The sequence below is a fragment of the Salvelinus namaycush genome, chromosome 4 (assembly GCF_016432855.1).
Source record: "Salvelinus namaycush isolate Seneca chromosome 4, SaNama_1.0, whole genome shotgun sequence".
NCBI lineage: Eukaryota > Metazoa > Chordata > Actinopteri > Salmoniformes > Salmonidae > Salvelinus > Salvelinus namaycush.
Window position 1 is genome coordinate 78,838,982 of NC_052310.1, and position 22,116 is coordinate 78,861,097.

At 47.8% G+C, this 22,116-nt stretch overlaps 1 protein-coding gene across 1 annotated transcript; it reads left to right on the forward strand.

The window, feature by feature from the left end:
• The first annotated feature begins 292 nt into the window (after nucleotides 1-292).
• On the forward strand, nucleotides 293-21,752 carry LOC120046013 (tectonin beta-propeller repeat-containing protein 1-like). The gene is made up of 23 exons (XM_038990925.1): nucleotides 293-517; nucleotides 5,570-5,752; nucleotides 7,607-7,729; nucleotides 7,995-8,120; nucleotides 8,274-8,448; nucleotides 8,687-8,787; nucleotides 9,110-9,211; nucleotides 9,440-9,591; nucleotides 9,838-10,427; nucleotides 10,666-10,856; nucleotides 11,147-11,302; nucleotides 11,409-11,558; nucleotides 11,837-11,994; nucleotides 15,300-15,427; nucleotides 18,451-18,650; nucleotides 18,797-18,876; nucleotides 19,030-19,086; nucleotides 19,471-19,645; nucleotides 19,751-19,886; nucleotides 20,178-20,270; nucleotides 20,394-20,500; nucleotides 20,643-20,762; nucleotides 20,947-21,752. The coding sequence occupies exons 1-23, from the start codon at nucleotides 293-295 to the stop codon at nucleotides 21,127-21,129; spliced, it is 3,711 nt and encodes a 1,236-aa protein (XP_038846853.1). The 3' UTR covers nucleotides 21,130-21,752.
• Nucleotides 21,753-22,116: the final 364 nt, after the last annotated feature.

The window sequence follows — 22,116 nt, forward strand, 5'->3', positions numbered from 1 at the left end:
TGTATGTGGAGGATGAGGGCTGCAGTAGATATCTCAGATAGGGGGGAGTGAGGCCTAAGAGGGTTTTATAAATAAGCATCACCAGTGGGTTTTGCGACAGGTATGCAGAGATGTCCAGTTTACAGAGGAGTATAGAGTGCAGTAATGTGTCCTATAAGGAGCACTGGTGGCAAATCTGATGGCCTGCTGGCTTGACCCTGAGGTAAATGTCCTTATTTTTAGACCAAACAGTTGAATCTTTTAAATGAAAGCAGTGCATCTTACTTTAGTAAGTCTCTCCTTAGGCCTGAACATGCCTGTGTCCCTGCTGTGGGCAGTGGATGTGTATGGGCGCGTGTACAGCTTGTCCACCAGAGGGCAGCAGTGGGAGCAGTGTCGTGATGCTGTGTTAGAGTTTAAGAGGGTGACGGCCGTGCAGCAGTGTTGCTGGGGTATCGCCTGTGACCATCACATCTACCTGAATGTCCACTCTAGTGATGTTCCCATTCGCTACCAGGAGGAGGCATTCGAGAACCAGGTACGTGTGTGGGGCGGTGGAGGGTGGGCTGTGTGTGTGTGGGGCGGGGGGAGGGGAGGGTGGGCTGTGTGTGTGTGTGTGTGTGTGTGTGTGTGTGTGTGTGTGTGTGTGTGTGTGTGTGTGTGTGTGTCTGTGTGTGTCTGTGTGTGCCTGTGTTTGTGCTTCTCTTGCACCTGATGCATTTATGGTTCCCTCTCTCTCTCTCTCTCTCTCTCTCTCTCTCTCTCTCTCTCTCTCTCTCTCTCTCTCTCTCTCTCTCTCTCTCTCTCTCTCTTTCTCTCTCTCTCTCTCTCTCTCTCTCTCTCTCTCTCTCTCTCCAATTCAATTCAATTCAATTCAATTCAGTTTCAATTCAAGGGCTTTATTGGCATGGAAAACATATGTTAACATTGCCAAAACAAGTGAAGTAGATAATAGGTCTCCAGGTTCATATCTCTGTAGGTGATGCCTTTGTTATAGGTTTGGGAATCGCTTCCTTTTAGGTGGTTGTAGAATTTAATGTCTCTTTTCTGGATTTTGACGGCTCTTTTCTGGATTTTGACGGCTCTTTTCAGGATTTTGACGGCTCTTTTCAGGATTTTGGCAGCTCTTTTCTGGATTCTGACGGCTCTTTTCTGGATTTTGACGGCTCTTTTCTGGATTTTGACGGTTCTTTTCTGCTCTGCTTGCATTGTTTGGTGTGTACACGCAGGGTATTTTTGCAGAATTCTGCATGCAGAGTCTCACTTTGGTGTTTGTCCCAATTCTTGGTTGGTGGACCCCAGACCTCACAACCACGAAGGGCAATGGGTTCTATAACTGATTGAAGTATTTTTTAGCTAGATCCTAATTGTTATGTCGAATTTTATGTACCTTTTGATGGCATAGAAGGCCCTTCTTGCCTTATCTCTCAGATTGTTCACAGCTATGTGGAAGTTACCTGTGGCACTGATGTTTAGGCCGAGGTATGTATCGTTTTTTGTGTGCTCTCGGGCAACGGTGTCTAGATTAAATTTGTATTTGTGGTCCTGGTGTCACGTTCCTGACCTGTTTTCTGTTGTTTTGTATGTGTTTAGTTGGTCAGGACGTGAGCTGGGTGGGAATTCTATGTTGTGTGTCTAGTTTGTCTGTTTCTATGTCCAGCCTAATATGGTTCTCAATCAGAGGCAGATGGTAATCGTTGTCCCTGATTGAGAATCATATATAGGAGGCTTGTTTTGTGTTGGGATTTTGTGGGTGTTTGTTTCCTGTCTCTGTGATTGTCTGCACCAGATAGGTCTGTGTCGGTTTTTGCACATTTGTTATTTTGTATTGTTGTTTGTAGTGTTTTCACTTGTTCTTTATTAAACATGTTTAACACTAGCCGCGCTGCACTTTGGTCCTCTCCTTCACCCCTGGAAGAAAACCGTTACAGAAACACCCACCAAACCCGGACCAAGCAGCGTGGCAACGGGCAGCAGCAACAGCAGCAGCAGTACAAGGAGGAATGGACATGGGAGGAGATTCTGGACGGAGAAGGACCCTGGGCAGAGCCAGAGGAGTGTCGCCGTCCCAAAGCGGAGCTGGAGGCATCAAAAGCGGAGAGGCGGCATTATGAGGCGCTTGCAAGGCAGAGTGGCTGGAAACCCGAGAGGCTCACCCAAAAATTTCTTGGGGGGGGGGGCTAAAGGGGAGTGTGGCGAAGCCGGGTTGGATACCTGAGCCAACTCCCCGGGCTTACCGTGGAGTGAGAGGGCGTCGTACTGGTCAGACACCGTGTTATGCGGTAAAGCGCACGGTGTCCCCAGTACGCGTGCTTAGCCCAGTGCGGGCTATTCCACCTTGCCGCACTGGGAGGGCTAGGTTGGGCATCGAGCTGGATGTCATGAAGCCGGCCCAACGTATCTGGCCTCCAGTACGTCTCCTCGGGCCGGCGTACATGGCACCAGCCTTACAGGTGGTGTCCCCGGTTCGCCTGCATAGCCCAGTGCGGGTTATTCCACCTTGCCGCACTGGCAGGGCTACGGGGACCATTCAACCTGGTAAGGTTGGAGAGGCTCGGTGCTCAAGAGCGCGTGTCCTCCTTCACGGTCCGGTATATCCGGCGCCACCTTCCCGCCCCAGCCCAGTACCACCAGTGCCTACACCACGCACCAGGCTTCCAGTGCATCTCCAGAGCCCTGTTCCTCCTCCCCGCACTCGCCCTGAGGTGCGTGCCCTCAGCCCGGTACCTCCAGTTCCGGCACCACGCATCAGGCCTATAGTGCGTCTCAGCCGGCCAGAGTCTGCCGTCTGCCCAGCGGTGCCTGAACTGCCCGTCTGCCCAGCGGCGCCTGAACTGCCCGTCTGCCCAACGCCGTCTGAACTGCCCGTCTGCCCAACGCCGTCTGAACTGTCCGTCTGCCCAGCGCCGTCTGAGCCATCCGTCTGCCCAGCGCCGTCTGAGTCATCCGTCTGCCCAGCGCCGTCTGAGCCATCCGTCTGCCCAGCGCCATCTGAGCCATCCGTCTGCCCAGCGCCGTCTGAGCCATCTGTCTGCCTAGCGCCATCTGAGCCATCTGTCTGCCCAGCGCCATCTGAGCCATCTGTCTGCCCAGAGCCATTAGAGCCGCCCGTCTGTCCCGAGCCATTAGAGCCGTCCGTCAGTCAGGAGCCGCTAGAGCCGTCCGTCAGTCAGGAGCTGCCAGAGCCGCCAGCCAGTCAGGAGCTGCCAGAGCCGCCAGCCAGTCAGGAGCTGCCAGAGCCGCCAGCCAGTCAGGAGCTGCCAGAGCCGCCAGCCAGTCAGGAGCTGCCAGAGCCGCCAGCCAGTCAGGAGCTGCCAGAGACGCCAGCCAGTCAGGAGCTGCCAGAGCTGCCCTACAGTCATGAGCTGCCCTACAGTCATGAGCTGCCCTACAGTCATGAGCTGCCCTACAGTCATGAGCTGCCCTCCAGTCATGAGCTGCCCTCCAGTCATGAGCTGCCCTCCAGTCATGAGCTGCCCTCCAGTCATGAGCTGCCCTATAGTCATGAGCTGCCCTATAGTCATGAGCTGCCCTATAGTCATGAGCTGCCCTATAGTCATGAGCTGCCCTATAGTCATGAGCTGCCCTCCAGTCATGAGCTGCCCTCCAGTCATGAGCTGCCCTCCAGTCATGAGCTGCCCTCCAGTCATGAGCTGCCATTCAGTCCGGAGCTGCCACTCAGTCCGGAGCTGCCACTCAGTCCGGAGCTGCCACTCAGTCCGGAGCTGCCACTCAGTCCGGAGCTGCCCCTCTGTCCTGAGCTACCTCTCTGTCCTGAGCTACCTCTCTGTCCTGAGCTACCTCTCTGTCCTGAGCTACCTCTCTGTCCTGAGCTACCTCCTAAATCATGTGGGGGCCTTGGGGAGGATTCTTAGGCCAAGGTCGTGGGCGAGGGTCGCCACTCAAAGGACGCTAAGGAGGGGGACAAAGACAGTGGTGGAGTGGTGTCCTCGTCCTGCGCCGGAGCCGCCACCGCGGAAAGATGCCCACCCAGACCCTCCCCTTGAGTTTTAGGGGTGCGCCCGGAGTTCGCACCTTGAGGGGGGGGTTCTGTCACGTTCCTGACCTGTTTTCTGTTGTTTTGTATGTGTTTAGTTGGTCAGGACGTGAGCTGGGTGGGAATTCTATGTTGTGTGTCTAGTTTGTCTGTTTCTATGTCCAGCCTAATATGGTTCTCAATCAGAGGCAGATGGTAATCGTTGTCCCTGATTGAGAATCATATATAGGAGGCTTGTTTTGTGTTGGGATTTTGTGGGTGTTTGTTTCCTGTCTCTGTGATTGTCTGCACCAGATAGGTCTGTGTCGGTTTTTGCACATTTGTTATTTTGTATTGTTGTTTGTAGTGTTTTCACTTGTTCTTTATTAAACATGTTTAACACTAGCCGCGCTGCACTTTGGTCCTCTCCTTCACCCCTGGAAGAAAACCGTTACACCTGGCGACTGGACCTTTTTTGGAACACCATTATTTTTGTCTTACTGAGATTTACTGTCAGGGACCAGGTCTGACAGAATCTGTGCAGAAGATCTAGGTGCTGCTGTAGGCCCTCCTTGGTTAGTGAAAGAAGCACCAGATCATCAGCAAACAGTAGACATTTGACTTCAGATTCTAGTAGGGTGAGACCGGGTGCTGCAGACTGTTCTAGTGTCCTTGCCAATTTGTTGATATATATGTTGAAGAGGGTGGGGCTTAAGCTGCATCCCTTTCTCACCTCACGGCCCCGTGGAAAGAAATGTGTTTGCTTTTTGCCAGTTTTAACCCTAAACTTGTTGTTTGTGTACATGGAATTTCTAATGTTGTATGTTTTCCCCCCAACACCACTTTCCATCAATTTGTATAGTAGACCCTCATGCCAAATTGAGTCAAAAGCTTTTTGAAATCAACAAAGCATGAGAAGACTTTGCCTATGTTTTTTGGTTTGTTTGTCAATTAGGGTGTGCAGGGTGAATAAGTGGTCTGTTGTCAACTAATTTGGTAAAAAGTACACTTGACAGGTGTTCAGTACATTGTTTTTACTGTGGAAATGAACTTGTCTGCTGTTAATGATAATGCAGAGGATTTTCCCAATGTTGCTGTTGACACCCCACTGTAGTTATTGGGGTCAAATTTGTCTCCACTTTCATGGATTGGGGTGATCAGTCCTTGGTTCCAAATATTGGGGAAGATGCCAGAGCTAAGGATGATGTTGAAGAGTTTAAGTATAGCCAATAGGAATTTGTGGTCTGTATATTTTATAATTTAATTGAGGATACCATCAACACCACAGTCCTTTTTGGATTGGCGGGTTTTTATTTTGTCCTGTAGTTAATTCAATGCACTGGAGAATCCAGTGGGTTCTGGTAGTCTTTAATAGTCTCTCTCTATATATATATATATATATATATGTATCACATCCGGCTGTGATTGGGAGTCCCATAGGACGGCGCACAAGTGGCCCAGCGTCGTCCGGGTTTGGCTGGAGTAGGCCGTCATTGTAAATAAGAATTTGTTCTTAACTGACTTGCCTAGTTAAATAAAAGTTAAATAAAAAATATATATAATAATAAAAAATAAATACATCTCCCTCTATCTCTCTCTCTCTTTCTCTCTCAGCGATGGAATCCCATGGATAACTTCTCGGATCGCTTGTTGCCGAGCGACCGCTGGCAGTGGAGTAACATCACAGGACTGGAACACCAACCCCTTGACAGCTTCTTTCTTCCCTCGACCAACTGGGAGTGGGAGGGGGACTGGTACATCCACGACAACTTTGGAGGAGAGCCCACAGAGAAAGAAGTGAATGTTCTCTCTCTTTCTGTCTTTCTCTCTTTTCTGTATCTTTCTCTCTCCTCTCTTGCCTCCTCCATTTTATATGTCCCCTCTATCTCTATTCTCTCCCTCTCTCTCTCTTTCCCTCTCTCTCCTTCTCTCTCCCTCTCTCTTTCCCTCTCTCTCTCCTTCTCCCTCTCTCTTTCCCTCCCTCTCCTCTCTCTCCTTCTCTCTCTCCTTCTCTCTCTCCCTCTCTCTGTTTTTCTTCCCTCCCTCTCTGTCAATGTCTTACCCCTCACATACAGTGATCTCCAACAGTAGACTAGCTAGGTTTCCATCCAATTGGTGACAGATTTTCATTCCAATATTCTAAAATCTGCATAAAACAATATGCCCATTTTCCCACCAGAGATGTTTCCATCAAACTGACTTTTTGTGGATAAAATGCTGTGCATGATGATGTAGTGCACATAAAAATAACTTTTTACATTAATTTCTCATGGACCAAAAAAATGTTAAATGGGTTTCCATCACATTTTAAAATGTACTAATGGTTTTGTCACAAAAACTGTTGCATTGTATAGAAAATGTGCCCACTCTGGTCTTGGCACTTGTGCTCTAGCCAACAGCTGGCAGATACAGTGGGTAGATATTATGAGATTATTATTCATAAGAGCGATCATCATGTCACCAGAATAAGAACCTCGATATGTATTGGATAGGTCCATCAAGTTCATCACCTTGCACTTTCACCACCCTGTGAAGTTCATCATAACTTATTTCATCTGTAGCCTAATGAACTGCATGCTTTCCCGAGTCATAGTGGGAGGGCCACACAACATATCATCGATATCATGGTTATTTTCACTGCTATTTCTTGCATAATTAATTTTACAGACGCAAAAAGATCCCACCATGTCGAAAGAACAAATTGTCTGTCGGCATTTATAAAATTGTACCCTCATTTCATGTTTCCATCAGCCCGGTCTGGACTTTTTCCATGCGTCAGGTAATTCATCTGCATGAAATGATTGGATGGAGTGAACTTAGTGACACATTTGTTGTTGTTTTGGCTCTGTACAACACTTTGGATTTGAAATGATACAATGACTACAAGATTAAATTGCAGACTGGCAGATTTAATTTTAGGGGATTTTCATCCATATCGGGTAAACCCTTTAGAAATTACAGCACTGTTTGTACATAGTCCCCCCATTTTAGGGGAACAAAAGTATTGCGACAAATTCACTTATGTGAATTAATGTAGTAAAAAGTGAAGTATTTGGTCCCATATTGATAGCACGCAATGCTTACATCAAGCTTGTGACTTTACACATTTTTGGATGCATTTGCTGTTTGTTTTGGTTGTGTTTCAGATTATTTTGTTCCCAGTAGAAATTAATGGTAAATAATGTATTGTGTCATTATGGAGTCCCTTTTATTGTAGATAAGAATAGAATATATTTCTAAACACTTCTACATTAATGAGGATGCTACCATGATTACAGATAATCCTGAATGAATCGTGAATAAGGATGAGTGAGAAAGTTACAGATGCACAAATATCATACCCCCAAGACATGCTAACCTCTAACCATTACAGTAACAGGGAGGTTAGCAAAAACATAACTTTGTACTACTTTAATACACATATAAGTGAATTTCACCCAGGACTTTTGGTTTCCTAAAATGGGGGGACTATGTACAAAAAGTAATTTCTAAACGGTTCACCCGATAATGATGAAAATACCCTCAAATGAAAAAGCTGACCGTCTGCACTTTAACCTCATAGCCATGGTATCATGTCACATCCAAAGTGCTGGAGTACAGAGCCAAAACAACAACGTGTCAGTGTCCTAATACCGTTGGAACGGTCTGCAGGGTTGGACCTATGCCATGGACTTTCCTGCCACCTACACCAAAGACAAGAAGTGGAACTCGTGTGTCCGTCGCAGGCGATGGATCCGCTACAGGAGGTACAAGGCCACGGACACCTGGGCCAAGGTGTGTATTTGGAGCAATATAATCACCTGCCACAACCAGGATGTAACTGTGTACCTCTGCAGTGTACAGGCTTTGTATTGTACTCATCATGTACTGTAGTTTACAGCATATGTATGCATGTGTGTGTGTGTGTGTGTGTGTGTGTGTGTGTGTGTGTGTGTGTGTGTGTGTGTGTGTGTGTGTGTGTGTGTGTGTGTGTGTGTGTGTGTGTGTGTGTGTGTGTGTGTGTGTGTGTGTGTTGACCTGTCTCTCTCTCTGTTACCAGATCCCATCAGAGGGTCACAGTGGTCCCCTTCCAGACCCCTTTAATGACATCAGCTGTGGAGGCTGGGAGATCAGTGAGGAGCCCAGGGGGAGGTTGTCTCTGTGGGCCGTCTCTCTACAGGGCAAGGTAACACATACACTAACACATACACACACAGACACACACAGCTCAGAGGGGGAGGTCATATCTTCAGAGATCACAAAACACTGCCAGGTTGTACACAACTCTAATGTATTTCTAAATCATTTGATTGACTGGTTGTTTGATCTGGGTCATTAGGTGTGGTTTCGTGAGGGTATCCACCACCACCGCCCAGAGGGGGATGGCTGGGAGGAGGTGTCTCTGCCTGGGGAGGTGGTGCAGATCAGCTGTGGTCCAGGGGACCTTGTCTGGGCCGTGCTCTGGGAGGGACAACTCATTGTCAGGGAGGGCATCACCAGAGACTGCCCACAAGGTGACTGGTTGACAGAGGAAGTGTGTGTATCCGTGGATGTGCATGTTAGAGAGACACAGAGAGACAGAATGCTTGTGTGTGTGTGTAATGGAGAGAGAGAGAGACAAAGCGAGAGATAAAGAGAGAGACAGAGAGAGCGAGAGAGAAGGAGAGAGCGAAAGAAAGAGAGAGATAGAGAGATGAAGAGAGAGAGTGTACTGGTCTCATGGCCCCATTACTCCTCTTCTCTCCCTGCCAGGCTCCTCCTGGGTAGTGGTGGACTCTCCCAACCCAGAGGCCGGGGCCATCCACGTGGCTGTGGGGGACAACGTAGTCTGGGCTGTCACCAAGGACAACAAGGTAAGACAATACCACTGTGTCCATAACTGAACACTCATTTCTATGCTTCATTATTGGACATAATGATACTAATAGATTTCATTTAAATAGCACTTTTCATTACATGAAGAATCTCAAAGACGCTTAAAAAATGAAACAAAAAAATGATTATGAATTTATTGATGATAGTTAATGTGGTGCTGGACAATGATGAACATGAGCTAAAGGAAGAATTCAGGCAAAAAACACAAATGTCATTTTAATTCCGCCACATGTCTACCTCTGGTTATGAATCATTCAGTCATGACTGTTTCCCTGATGATCTTCTGTCGGTACCTGTTAGGTATGGTTCAGACGTGGCGTCAACTCCTATAACCCCCGTGGTTCAGGCTGGATCGGGATGATCGGGGAGATGGTCATGATCAACGTGGGTCTCAACGACCAGGTAAGGAGCCATGACCGAACTATTTCCTCTGCTTATTCAACTAATTATAAAGTTCCCTTAGACTCTCATAGCCAAGCCTTACGGCATGGGCTTAATATCATAAACTGTACATTAATTAATGAATACATTTTGCATAATGATTAAAAGGCAGTTTAGTAATGGAGAACAAACACAGTGTCATGTTAGTTTCTTGTCTGGCTCTCGCCTCATGTGTTCTGTCCCGTCCAGGTGTGGGGTATCAGCTGTGAGGACCGAGCAGTGTATTTCCGTCAAGGTGTGACCTCCAGTGAGTTGAGTGGTAAAGCCTGGAAGGCTGTCAACGTGCCCCGAGACGGAGACATCAGATCCCACTCCTCCGCCAGCAGTAGCAGTCTGCACAGGTGGGCTGGGGACATGAACACACACATAAACACACACACATTGTTTTCACTGCTTGGGCAACCTCGGCTGCATAAAGCGATTAGCCAAGCAGTCTGCCAGCTGGGTGCTCTGTGTAATACTAATAGTTTATCTCTCTCTTTCTCTCTCTCTCTCTGTCTGTCTCTATCTGTGTGTCTCTCTCTTTCTCTCTCTCTCTCTCTGTCTGTCTCTATCTGTGTGTGTCTCTCTCTTTCTCTCTCACACAGTGCTGGTTGTTTCTTCAGTGGAGAGGTGCGAGCACAGTCTGTGATGAGTGAAGACTCAGACACAGAGAACGGTCCACAGAGGGCAGTCCTAGAAGTAGGGGCCTGCCCCTCCTCCCCTCCCCCCGATCCCCCTCCCGTTGACCCCGACATCCCCAAACCACGCATCCCCAAGGTCACCAGCGACAGCTTCATCTCCGAGATGCTCGCTGACCACAAGGTCAAACGGGAGGGGGCCACCACTGCCGTCACCATTGGTCCCTCTATCCCAGAAGAGGAGGCCTCTCTTCGGGAAGCAGGTGCCAAGTCTCCCACCCCGGCCCTGGTTCTGTCCCCCAGCCTGTCAGGAGGGCCTGGGGACCCCCAATGGAGTAACGTAGACCTAGAAGAGGCCCAGACTCACCTGGCTGTGGGGCCTGCTGGGGTGAGAGGGGACGCGGCTGACACCTGTAGCCTGTCTTCTGTGGCCACCTACACCCTGTGTCAGGAGGAGCCGTATGGGGCGGATGAACACCCGCTCTGGGCATGGGTCAGTGGAGGAGGCTGTGGTGTGGACTGTCACTCCCAGCTCAACTGGTTCAACTCTGCCACAGGTGAGACACATACTGTAGATATTGTATCGCCCTGAAATTCTATTTCTCCTGCATATCAAAACAAGCCTAGCAATATACAAAACTCCAGCTCCAATTACACCAGAACACACCCTTCTGGCTGATGGAACAGTGTCCCTGTGCTTGTTGTTGTTGTTGAACCACTGGAGTGGTTCCTCACATGTGGTTCCTCACATGTTGTTGATAAAGATTTTGATCTTTGTCTATTTGTCTCTCCCAGCCCGGACATCATCAGTCCAGTCCATGAGTCTGTCCATCAGTCCAGCCCAGACATCATCAGTCCAGTCCATGAGTCTGTCCATCAGTCCAGCCCAGACAGCTGCCTGGCGGAAACAGATCTTTGAGCAGCTCAGCGAACGCTCCAAGAGAGAGATGGACCAATTTAAACACTACGAACAGGCCATAGAACAGGTACCGACAACTTGAACGTCCTTACAACTTTAAACACTACGAACAGGCCGTAGAACAGGTACCGACAACTTGAACGTCCTTACAACTTGAATGCTTGCAAATGCTTTTTCTGGTTGCCATGATGAAATTAGTTTGTTTATGACTTGTTCTTGTTGTATAGAGGTTCATTAGTCTCCCTCCCTCGTCACCTCCTTCTCTCCCTCCCTCCCCCCTCCGTCCCCTCCTTCTCCCCCCCCCCCCCCCCCCCATCCGTCCCCTCCTTCTCTCCCTCCCTCCCTCCTCCGTCCCAGTCTGTGTGGGTGAAGAAAGGGACCATGCAATGGTGGAGGGACTGGAAGCCCCATAAGTGGGTGGACGTGAGGTTTGCCCTGGAGCAGTTCTCAGGACCAGAGGGAAACCAGGACGGCGTCCTCTTCCTCTACTACAACTTCAACGAGGAGAAGAAGGTGAGGGGAGGGCCACAGTGCGTGTGTGTGTGTGTATTTTGGGTGATTTGTAATTAGTTATTTATTCATAATTTTTCTCCCCTCCTCCTCTCCTCCCTCTATCCAGTACCTGCATGCGTTCATCAACGAGGTGACTATCTTGGTGCCGGTGCTGAATGACTCCAAACACACGTTTGCCATCTACACAGCAGAGAGGACCAAACAGAGGTGGCCTATCAGACTGGCTGCTGCCACCGAGCTGGAGATGCACGACTGGGTAGGTTATATGATCACTGTCTTACACCTGAACCAGACACAGATTACAAGTTCTCAATTTTCACTGAATATCATATGTTCATTCATAAGGAAATGTCATGCTAAATAAAGGATGGTGAAAGGGTTATTCCACATTTAATAAAGCATCAGATGTAAGGATATTTTATATGACCCTATGTAGCATGACTTTGCCTCTCTGTAGGGCTTATGAAGACTCTGCATGCTATCCTTTATAAGTTGTAGTCTGGGAATGTTTTGACTGACTCTCTGTACCCCCAGCTGGCCCTACTGAGTGTGTCGTGCTGTGACTCCCGGGGGATCCAGGGTCCCCCCTCTAAACAGGCCCTCTGGTCAGTCACCTGTAAAGGAGACATCTTCGTCTGTGAGCCTTCACCTAGCCTGGAGGCCTGTCCCTACCCCACACCCTGTGACCAGATGTAAGACACGTCCTCTGGGCTGTTATCGATGCTTTATGAAGGCTTGATAAAAACTATATGATGGATTTATTATTTAGAGATAAATAGATATTAGATTATGCACTTACCAACTGAATAGTCTTGACTGTCTGAATATCTTTGACTGTCTGAACAGTCTTGACTGTCTGAACAGTCTTGACTGTCTGAACAGTCAAGACTGTCTGAATAGTCTTGAGTGTCTGAATAGCTTTGACTGTCTGAACAGTCTTGACTGTCTGAATAGCCTTGACTGTCTGAACAGTCTTGACTGTCTGAATAGTCTTGACTCCGGTAAGACGAGGGGGTGCGGTCTGTGCATATTTGTAAACAACAGCTGGTTGCACGAAATCTAAGGAAGTGTCTAGATTTTGCTCGCCTGAAGTAGAGTATATTGTGATAAATTGCAGGCCACACTACTTGCCTAGAGAGTTTTAAGATATACTTTCGTGGCTGTTTATTTACCACCACAGACAGATGCTGGCACTAAGACCGCACTCAGTCAGCTGTATAAGGAAATAAGCAAACAGGAAACCACTCACCCAGGCGGCGGCGCTCCTAGTGGCCGAAGACTTTAATGCAGGGAAACTTAAATCAGTTCTACCAAATTTCTATCAACATGTTAAATGTGCAACCAGAGGGGAATAAAATCTAGATCACCTGTACTCCACACACGGAGACGCGTACAAAGCTCACTCTTGCCCTCCATTTGGTAAATCCAACCACAACTCTATCCTCCTGATTCCTGCTTACAAGCAAAAATTAAAGCAGGAAGCACCAGTGACTCGGTCTATAAAAAGGTGGTCAGATGAAGCAGATGCTAAACTACAGGACTGTTTTGCTAGCACAGACTGGAACATGTTCCAAGATTCTTCCGATGGCATTGAGGAGTACACCACATCAGCCACTGGCTTTATCAATAAGCGCATCGAGGACGTCGTCCCCACAGTGACTGTACGTACATACCCCAACCAGAAGCCATGGATTACAGGCAACATTCTCACTGAGCTAAAGGGTAGAGCTGCCGCTTTCAAGGTGCGGGACTCTAACCCGGAAGCTTGCAAGAAATAAGCTTCTAAGCTGCTATGCCCTGCGACGAACCATCAAACAGGAAAAGCGTCAATACAGGGCTAAGATTGAATCATACTACACCGGCTCCGACGCTCGACTTATGTGGCAGGGCTTGCAAACTATTACAGACTACAAAAGGAAGCACTCGCCTACCAGACGAGCTAAATCACTTCTATGCTCGTTTCGAGGCAAGCAACACTGAGGCATGCATGAGAGCATCAGCTGTTCCGGACGACGATGTGATCACACTCTCCACAGCCGACGTGAGTAAGACGTTTAAACAGGTCAACATACACAAGGCTGCGGGGCCAGACGGATTACCAGGACGTGTGCTCTGGACATGTGCTGACCAACTGGCAGGTGTCTTTGACTGACATTTTCAACATGTTCCTGATTGAGTCTGTAATACCAACATGTTTCAAGCAGACCACCACAGTCCCTGTGCCCAAGAACACAAAGGCAACCTGCCTAAATGACTACAGACCCGGAGCACTCACGTCCGTAGCCATGAAGTGCTTTGAAAGGCTGGTAATGGCTCACATCAACACCATTATCCCAGAAACCCTAGACCCACTCCAATTTGCATATCGCCCAAACAGATCCACAGATGATGCAATCTCTGCTGCACTCCACACTGCCCTTTCTCACCTGGACAAAAGGAACACTTATGTGAGAATGCTATTCATTGACTACAGCTCAGCGTTCAACACCATTGTACCCTCAAGGCTCATCACTAAGCTCAGGATCCTGGGACTAAACACCCCCCTCTGCAACTGGATCCTGGACTTCCTGATGGACCGCCCTCAGGTGGTGAGAGTAGGTAGCAACACATCTGCCACGCTGATCCTCAACTCTGGAGCTCCCCAGGGGTGCTTGCTCAGTCCCCTCCTGTACTCCCTGTTCACCCACGACTGCATGGCCAGGCACGACTCCAACACCATCATTAAGTTTGCAGACAACACAACAGCCTGAACACCGACAACGACGAAACAGCCTATAGGGAGGAGGTCAGAGACCTGGCCGGGTGGTGCAGAATAACAACCTATCCCTCAACGTAACCAAGACTAAGAAGTGGACTACAGTCAAAGTTGGACTGAACACGCCCCCATTCTCATTGACGGGGCTGTAGTGGAGCAGGTTGAGAGCTTCAAGTTCCTTGGTGTCTACATCAACAACAAACTAGAATGGTCCAAACACACCAAGACAGTTGTGAAGAGGGCACGACAAAGCCTATTCCCCCTCAGGAAACTAAGAGAAACTAAAGATGTGGCATGGGTCCTGAGATCCTCAAAAGTTTCTACAGCTGCAACATCGAGAGCATCCTGACTGGTTGCATCACTGTCTGGTACGGCAATTGCTCGGCCTCTGACCGCAAAGCACTACAGAGGGTAGTGCGTTCGGCCCAGTACATCACTGGGGCTAAGCTGCCTGCCATCCAGGACCTCTACACCAGGCGGTGTCAGAAGAAGGCCCTAAAAATTGTCAAAGACCCCAGCCACCCCAGTCATAGACTGTTCTCTCTACTACCGCAGGCAAGCAGTACCGGAGTGCCAAGTTTAAGACAAAAAGGCTTCTCAACAGTTTTTAATCCCAAACCATAAGACTCCTGAACAAGTAATCAAATGGCTACCAGGGCTATTTGCATTGTGTGCCCCCCCCCCCCCCCTCTTTTACGCTGCTGCTACTCTCTGTTTATCATATATGCATAGTCACTTTAACTATACATTCATGTACATACTACCTCAATTGGGCCGACCAACCAGTGCTCCCGCACATTGGCTAACCGGGCTATCTGCATTGTGTCCCGCCACCCGCAACCCACCACCCTCCAACCCCTCTTTTACGCTACTGCTACTCTCTGTTCATCACATATGCATAGTCACTTTAACCATATCTACATGTACATACTACCTCAATCAACCTGACTAACCGGTGTCTGTATGTAGCCTCGCTACTTTTATAGCCTCGCTACTGTATATAGCATGTCTTTTTACTGTTGTTTTATTTCTTTACTTACCTATTGTTCACCTAATACCTTTTTTGCACTATTGGTTAGAGCCTGTAAGTAAGCAGTTCACTGTAAGATATTCGGCGCACGTGACAAATAAACTTTGATTTGATTTGACTGTCTGAATAGCCTTGACTGTCTGAATAGCCTTTCATTTAAAATGTTATACTTTTCCTTACTTTGTCTTCAACCCCACGTTGTGTGTCTGCAGGTTCTGGCATCAGGTGGGGGGCCACCTGCGTCTGGTGGAGTGTAACAGTCTGGGGGTGGTGTGGGGGGTTGGCTACGACCACACTGTCTGGGTCTACACCGGCGGCTATGGAGGGGGATTCTTGCAGGGTAAACACACTAAATATACACTAAACATAAACCTACTGGACTGGACTGGACTTAATGCATACGCTAAACATAAACCAAGTACTGTATAGCCACTAATACAGTGGGGCAAAAAGGTATTTAGTCAGCCACCAATTGTGCAAGTTCTCACACTTAAAAAGATGAGAGAGGCCTGTAATTTTCATCATAGGTACACTTCAACTATGACAGACAAAATGAGAAAACAAAATCCAGAAAATCACATTGTAGGATTTTTAATGAATTTATTTGCAAATTATGGTGGAAAATAAGTATTTGGTCACCTACAAACAAGCAAGATTTCTGGCTCTCACAGACTTGTAACTTCTTCTTTAAGAGGCTCCTCTGTCCTCCACTCGTTACCTGTATTAATGGCACCTGTTTGAACTTGTTATCAGTATAAAAGACACCTGTCCACAACCTCAAACAGTCACACTCCAAACTCCACTATGGCCAAGACCAAAGAGCTGTCAAAGGACACCAGAAACAAAATTGTAGACCTGCACCAGGCTGGGAAGACTGAATCTGCAATAGGTAAGCCACTTGGTTTGAAGAAATCAACTGTGGGAGCAATTATTAGGAAATGGAAGACATACAAGACCACTGATAATCTCCCTCGATCTGGGGCTCCACGCAAGATCTCACCCCGTGGGGTCAAATTGATCACAAGTAACAAAGCCTACCATCAGTAACACACTACGCCGCCAGGGACTCAAATCCTGCAGTGCCAGACGTGTCCCCCTGCTTAAGCCAGTACATGTCCAGGTCCGTCTGAAGTTTGCTAGAGAGCATTTGGATGATCCAGAAGAAGATTGGGAGAATGTCATATGGTCAGATGAAACCAAAATAGAACTTTTTGGTAAAAACTCAACTCGTCGTGTTTGGAGGACAAAGAATGCTGAGTTGCATCCAAAGAACACCATACCTACTGTGAAGCATGGGGGTGGAAACATCATGCTTTGGGGCTGTTTTTCTGCAAAGGGACCAGGACGACTGATCCGTGTAAAGGAAAGAATGAATGGGGCTATGTATTGTGAGATTTTGAGTGAAAACCTCCTTCCATCAGCAAGGCCATTGAAGATGAAACGTGGCTGGGTCTTTCAGCATTACAATGATCCCAAACACACCGCCCGGGCAACGAAGGAGTGGCTTCGTAAGAAGCATTTCAAGGTCCTGGAGTGGCCTAGCCAGTCTCCAGATCTCAACCCCATAGAAAATCTTTGGACGGAGTTGAAAGTCCGTGTTGCCCAGCAACAGCCCCAAAACATCACTGCTCTAGAGGAGATCTGCATGGAGGAATGGGCCAAAATACCAGCAACAGTGTGTGAAAACCTTGTGAAGACTTACAGAAAACGTTTGACCTCTGTCATTGCCAACAAAGGGTATATAACAAAGTATTGAGATAAACTTTTGATTTGACCAAATACTTATTTTCCACCATAATTTGCAAATAAATTCATTAAAAATCCTACAATGTGATTTTCTGGATTTTGTTTTCTCATTTTGTCTGTCATAGTTGAAGTGTACCTATGATGAAAATTACAGGCCTCTCTCATCTTTTTAAGTGTGAGAACTTGCACAATTGGTGGCTGACTAAATACTTTTTTGCCCCACTGTATATATTTTGATTTGTTTAAGACTTTTTTGGTCACTACATGATTCCATATTTATTATTTCATAGTTTTGATGTCTTCACTGTTATTCTAAAATGTAGAAAATAGTAAAAATAAAGAAAAACCTTTGACTGAGTAGGTGTGTCCAAACTTTTGACTGGTACTGTATGTGTTTCGACCTGTCCCCAAATTATTATAGTTGGTTCGGAGTTGGTTTTGGTATTTTAACCTGTGTGTCATGATCGCGTCTAGTGTGGATAGACAAAATCAACAGGCCACGCCTGGGGCCAGTTTGGTCAGGGTGTAAGGGTATGTTACAACAGGCCACGCCCGGGGCCAGTTTGGTCAGGGTGTAAGGGTATGTTACAACAGGCCACGCCCGGGGCCAGTTTGGTCAGGGTGTAAGGTTATGTTACAACAGGCCACGCCCGGGGCCAGTTTGGTCAGGGTGTAAGGTTATGTTACAACAGGCCACGCCGGGGCCAGTTTGGTCAGGGTGTAAGGTTATGTTACAACAGGCCACGCCCGGGGCCAGTTTGGTCAGGGTGTAAGGTTATGTTACAACAGGCCACGCCCGGGGCCAGTTTGGTCAGGGTGTAAGGTTATGTTACAACAGGCCACGCCCGGGGCCAGTTTGGTCAGGGTGTAAAGTTATGTTACAGCAGGCCACGCCGGGGCCAGTTTGGTCAGGGTGTAAGGGTATGTTACAACAGGCCACGCCCGGGGCCAGTTTGGTCAGGGTGTAAGGTTATGTTACAACAGGCCACACCCGGGGCCAGTTTGGTCAGGTGTAAGGGTATGTTACAACAGGCCACGCCCGGGGCCAGTTTGGTCAGGGTGTAAGGTTATGTTACAACAGGCCACGCCCGGGGCCAGTTTGGTCAGGGTGTAAGGGTATGTTACAACAGGCCACGCCCGGGGCCAGTTTGGTCAGGGTGTAAGGGTATGTTACAACAGGCCACACCCGGGGCCAGTTTGGTCAGGGTGTAAGGGTATGTTACAACAGGCCACGCCCGGGGCCAGTTTGGTCAGGGTGTAAGGTTATGTTACAACAGGCCACACCCGGGGCCAGTTTGGTCAGGTGTAAGGGTATGTTACAACAGGCCACGCCCGGGGCCAGTTTGGTCAGGGTGTAAGGTTATGTTACAACAGGCCACACCCGGGGCCAGTTTGGTCAGGGTGTAAGGGTATGTTACAACAGGCCACACCCGGGGCCAGTTTGGTCAGGGTGTAAGGGTATGTTACAACAGGCCACACCCGGGGCCAGTTTGGTCAGGGTGTAAGGTTATGTTACAACAGGCCACACCCGGGGCCAGTTTGGTCAGGGTGTAAGGGTATGTTTCATGGCTGTTTTGTCTCAGCTCATGACTATAACCCCTCTCTTGTCTTTGTTAGGTCTGGCCAGCAGCACAGATAACATCTACACCCAGACAGATGTGAAGTGTGTCTACATTTATGAGAACCAGAGGTGGAACCCAGTCACAGGATATACCAACAGAGGCCTCCCAACAGACCGTTACATGTGGAGTGATGCAACAGGACTGCAGGAGTGTACCAAGGCCAACACCAAGCCGCCATCCCCTCATTGGACATGGGTGGGTACCAGTAACCGGACAAAACATTTCAATTTCACCCCAGGACAATATCACTTTTGAACCTGAACTAAATATGCACAGAGTGCCATTAGATGACTAAAATAGTCCTACAAAGTTTGTTCTGCTAACTGCTCTGTCTCTATCAGGTGGCAGACTGGGCCATTGACTATGGTATCTCTGGAGGGACAGACAGAGAGGGTTGGCAATATGCAGCTGATTTCCCAACGTGAGTGTATCTAACCTTCCCCAATACATATTCATTGGTCTATCTATCACATATCAAGCTGAATCTTTCCCTGCATGAAAGTTGCCATGATATGTGTTTGTTTCTGTCACTATCATGTATTTTATCTCCCTCCCTCTGTATGTACTCTTCCAGGTCGTATCATGGCCACAAGACCTTGAAGGACTTTGTCCGTCGTAGGCGATGGGCCAGGTACTTTATGTCACTACACAACAATCGCCCTGTTCCCTCATCACTATTTGTTTAGTAAGCACACTATGGTCTGTCCTCAGTCTGCCCACTGTGTTTAAACAACCCTGGGTTTGAGCTCTGGGGGAAAAAATTGCCTGTAAGCTCAGATCTAGGATCAGCTTTACTCTACCTAAATCCTAACCATAACCATTGGGGGAAGGAAACACAACAACTGATGTTAGATCAGTGTCTAGGGCAGAGTTCTTCAATCCTGGTCTTGGGGACCCACAGGGAGTGCATGTTTTTGCTCCAGGCCAGTATTTACACACCTAATTCAACTGTTGGTACACTGGTCTAGGTGCGACTTAACTCCTATTTGAACAACCCGTGTATTTCCTCTGACAGGAATTGTAAACTGACGACCATAGGGCCGTGGCAGGAAGTCCCACCCATCCCGTTGAGTGACGTGACCATCATCCCGTGTGGAGCTCAGAGCATTGTTGAGCCGATCCCTCTGTGGGCCATCAGTAACAAGGGAGACGTGCTCTGTAGACTGGGAGTCACCCTACTGACGCCTGCTGTGAGTCACACACACACACACAATATGTAAACATACAACACACATGTCCACCATGAATACACAGACATTGTGGTTGATAACAGAAGTGGTTGCGTGTGTTTCTAGGGGACGTCGTGGCTCCACGTGGGCACAGACCAGCCCTTTAAGTCTATCTCCATCGGTGGGGCCAACCAGGTGTGGGCCATTGCCAGGGATGGCTCTGCCTTCTACAGGGGCTCCGTGTCCGCACAGAGCCCTTCAGGTCAGTCAGAGAATCACGCAGAACCCACCGTCTCTGACAGAACCCAGGGATTCTCCTTTCAGTCCTGTGTGTCTTACTGCTAATCAACAGTTCAGTCAAATCACTCAAATGTATTTCTGAAGCCGTTTTTAAATCAGCAGTTGTCACAAAGTGCTTTACAGTATTAGCTCAATGTTTGTTTTCGGGAGGAGCTTACCTCTCTCTGAGTTCTGGTTCCTATCACAGAGATGGACCTAATGATGAGAGAAGACTCAAATCACTGGCTGTTTAATGTACTATTGCCCCCTGTAGGAGACTGCTGGTACCACATCCCCTCTCCAGCCAGACAGAAGCTCCAACAGGTGTCTGTAGGGAGGACATCAGTCTACACAGTGGATCAACATGGTACTACAGACGAGAATGTCATGACTTACTATGACATGGACCTTTATTATTGTCAGACGTCTATTAGTTGAACCATCTCTTCTTTATTTTTGTCATGATTTTAATTTGGTGCTCTCCATCCAGGTAACCTGTGGTTCAGACAGGGCCTGACTCCTAGCTACCCCCAGGGATCGTCATGGGAACACATCTCCAACAATGTACGCAAGGTCTCCGTAGGACCTCTGGACCAGGTGAGCAGAACCTACAATCTAAAACCTGGGTGGTTGTTGTTGGCATTAATGAATCATAATGACTTTTACTTTTTTCAAAATTCTAACTTCTTGACATTGCACTGTGTTGAGTAACTCAACCCTTCTCATTGTTGTTGTGTAGGTGTGGATCATAGCTGACAAGGTGCAAGGCAGCCACAGTCTGAGCTGTGGGACAGTCTGCCACCGTCTGGGGGTTCAGCCCATGGACCCAAAGGGACAGTCGTGGGACTACGGCATCGGGGTGAAACCCTTAACCTTACCTCTAACCCTGACTCACCAACCTGCTTCTGAGACACCAGTGACTTTCAATGGAAAGGTTTTCATGGTGGGGGGGCTGTCTGACTCTCTCTCTCTCTCTTTTTCTCTCTTTTTTCTCTCTCTCTCTCTGTCTCTCCCTCTATCCTTCTCTTCCTCTCTCTCATCAGGGTGGCTGGGACCACATCACTGTGAGAGGGAACTCCTTCGAGGCTCCCCGTGTCCGTATGCCCTCCCTGACACCCTCCCTTACCGCCTCCGTAACAGGCCCCCTCTGCCCCGCAGACCGCTCTCCTTCAGGAACACAGAGGAGAACGGGAACGCTGTCAGGTGTTAAACACACACACACATAGAGTATTTGCCAGTGGACACTGTATCTCTGTTCTATCTTCAGCCCAACTCTCGCTACAAAAAAAACACCCCAATGCAACTACTCCACCATCCACACTGTACTGTAGCTCCCAGCTCCAGCCTCAACCTCTAAGTGTCTGAAGTAAAACTCTTATTCTGTCCAATCACCTGGTTGTGTTCAATTACCTTTGAACCCTAGCTCTGTGCCCTCAGCTTGACTCAGCCAATCACCTTCTCTCTTCACAACTAGCAGGTCATGTTCAACATTTCCCACAGAGCACTAGTCATTTTTAAACAGTGTGACTCAGTCTTCGAACATTGCATCATCGTTATTTAAATCTGTGGTCTTAAGATAACTTTTTGTTTTATTTATTGTTATTGTTTGGTTGAATGTTTTTCTTCTGTGTGTACAGTGCTGTATGTGAATAGATGTTTTGTTTATGTTATATTGGTGATAGCTTTAACTTTTTAAAATATAACGTAAGAAGTGTTTTCTGGGGTATTCAATGTTATTGGGCCGATGTATGATTCTGTGAAGGTGGGCGATGTATGATTCTGTGAGAGTGGGCGATCAGTAGTTTTTACTGATTCTGTCCCAATAAGTTACTATACTTCCTACTTTGTACCTGCTGGTAACGTAGAGATTCCACTGGAGTCACATCAAAAACAATAAGGGTTTATTTACCGAGAATAATTTAGGTTATTAATCCTTTGATAGCACATGGCGCTTTTACAGTTATATGCCTTTCTCCTGAATGGTTTGTATCTGTGATGGCCACAGTTAAGATGTCACGATCGTCTTGAGGATAATGAGTGGACCAAGGCGCAGCGTGTGGAAAATACATCTCTTTTATTTGAGACGAGTGAAACACGAAACGAACACTTATAACAAAACAACAAACGACCGTGAAGCTACAAACGTAAGTGCAATACAAAAGCTACAAACGTTCTACATAGACAATTACCCACAAAACCCAATGCCTATGGCT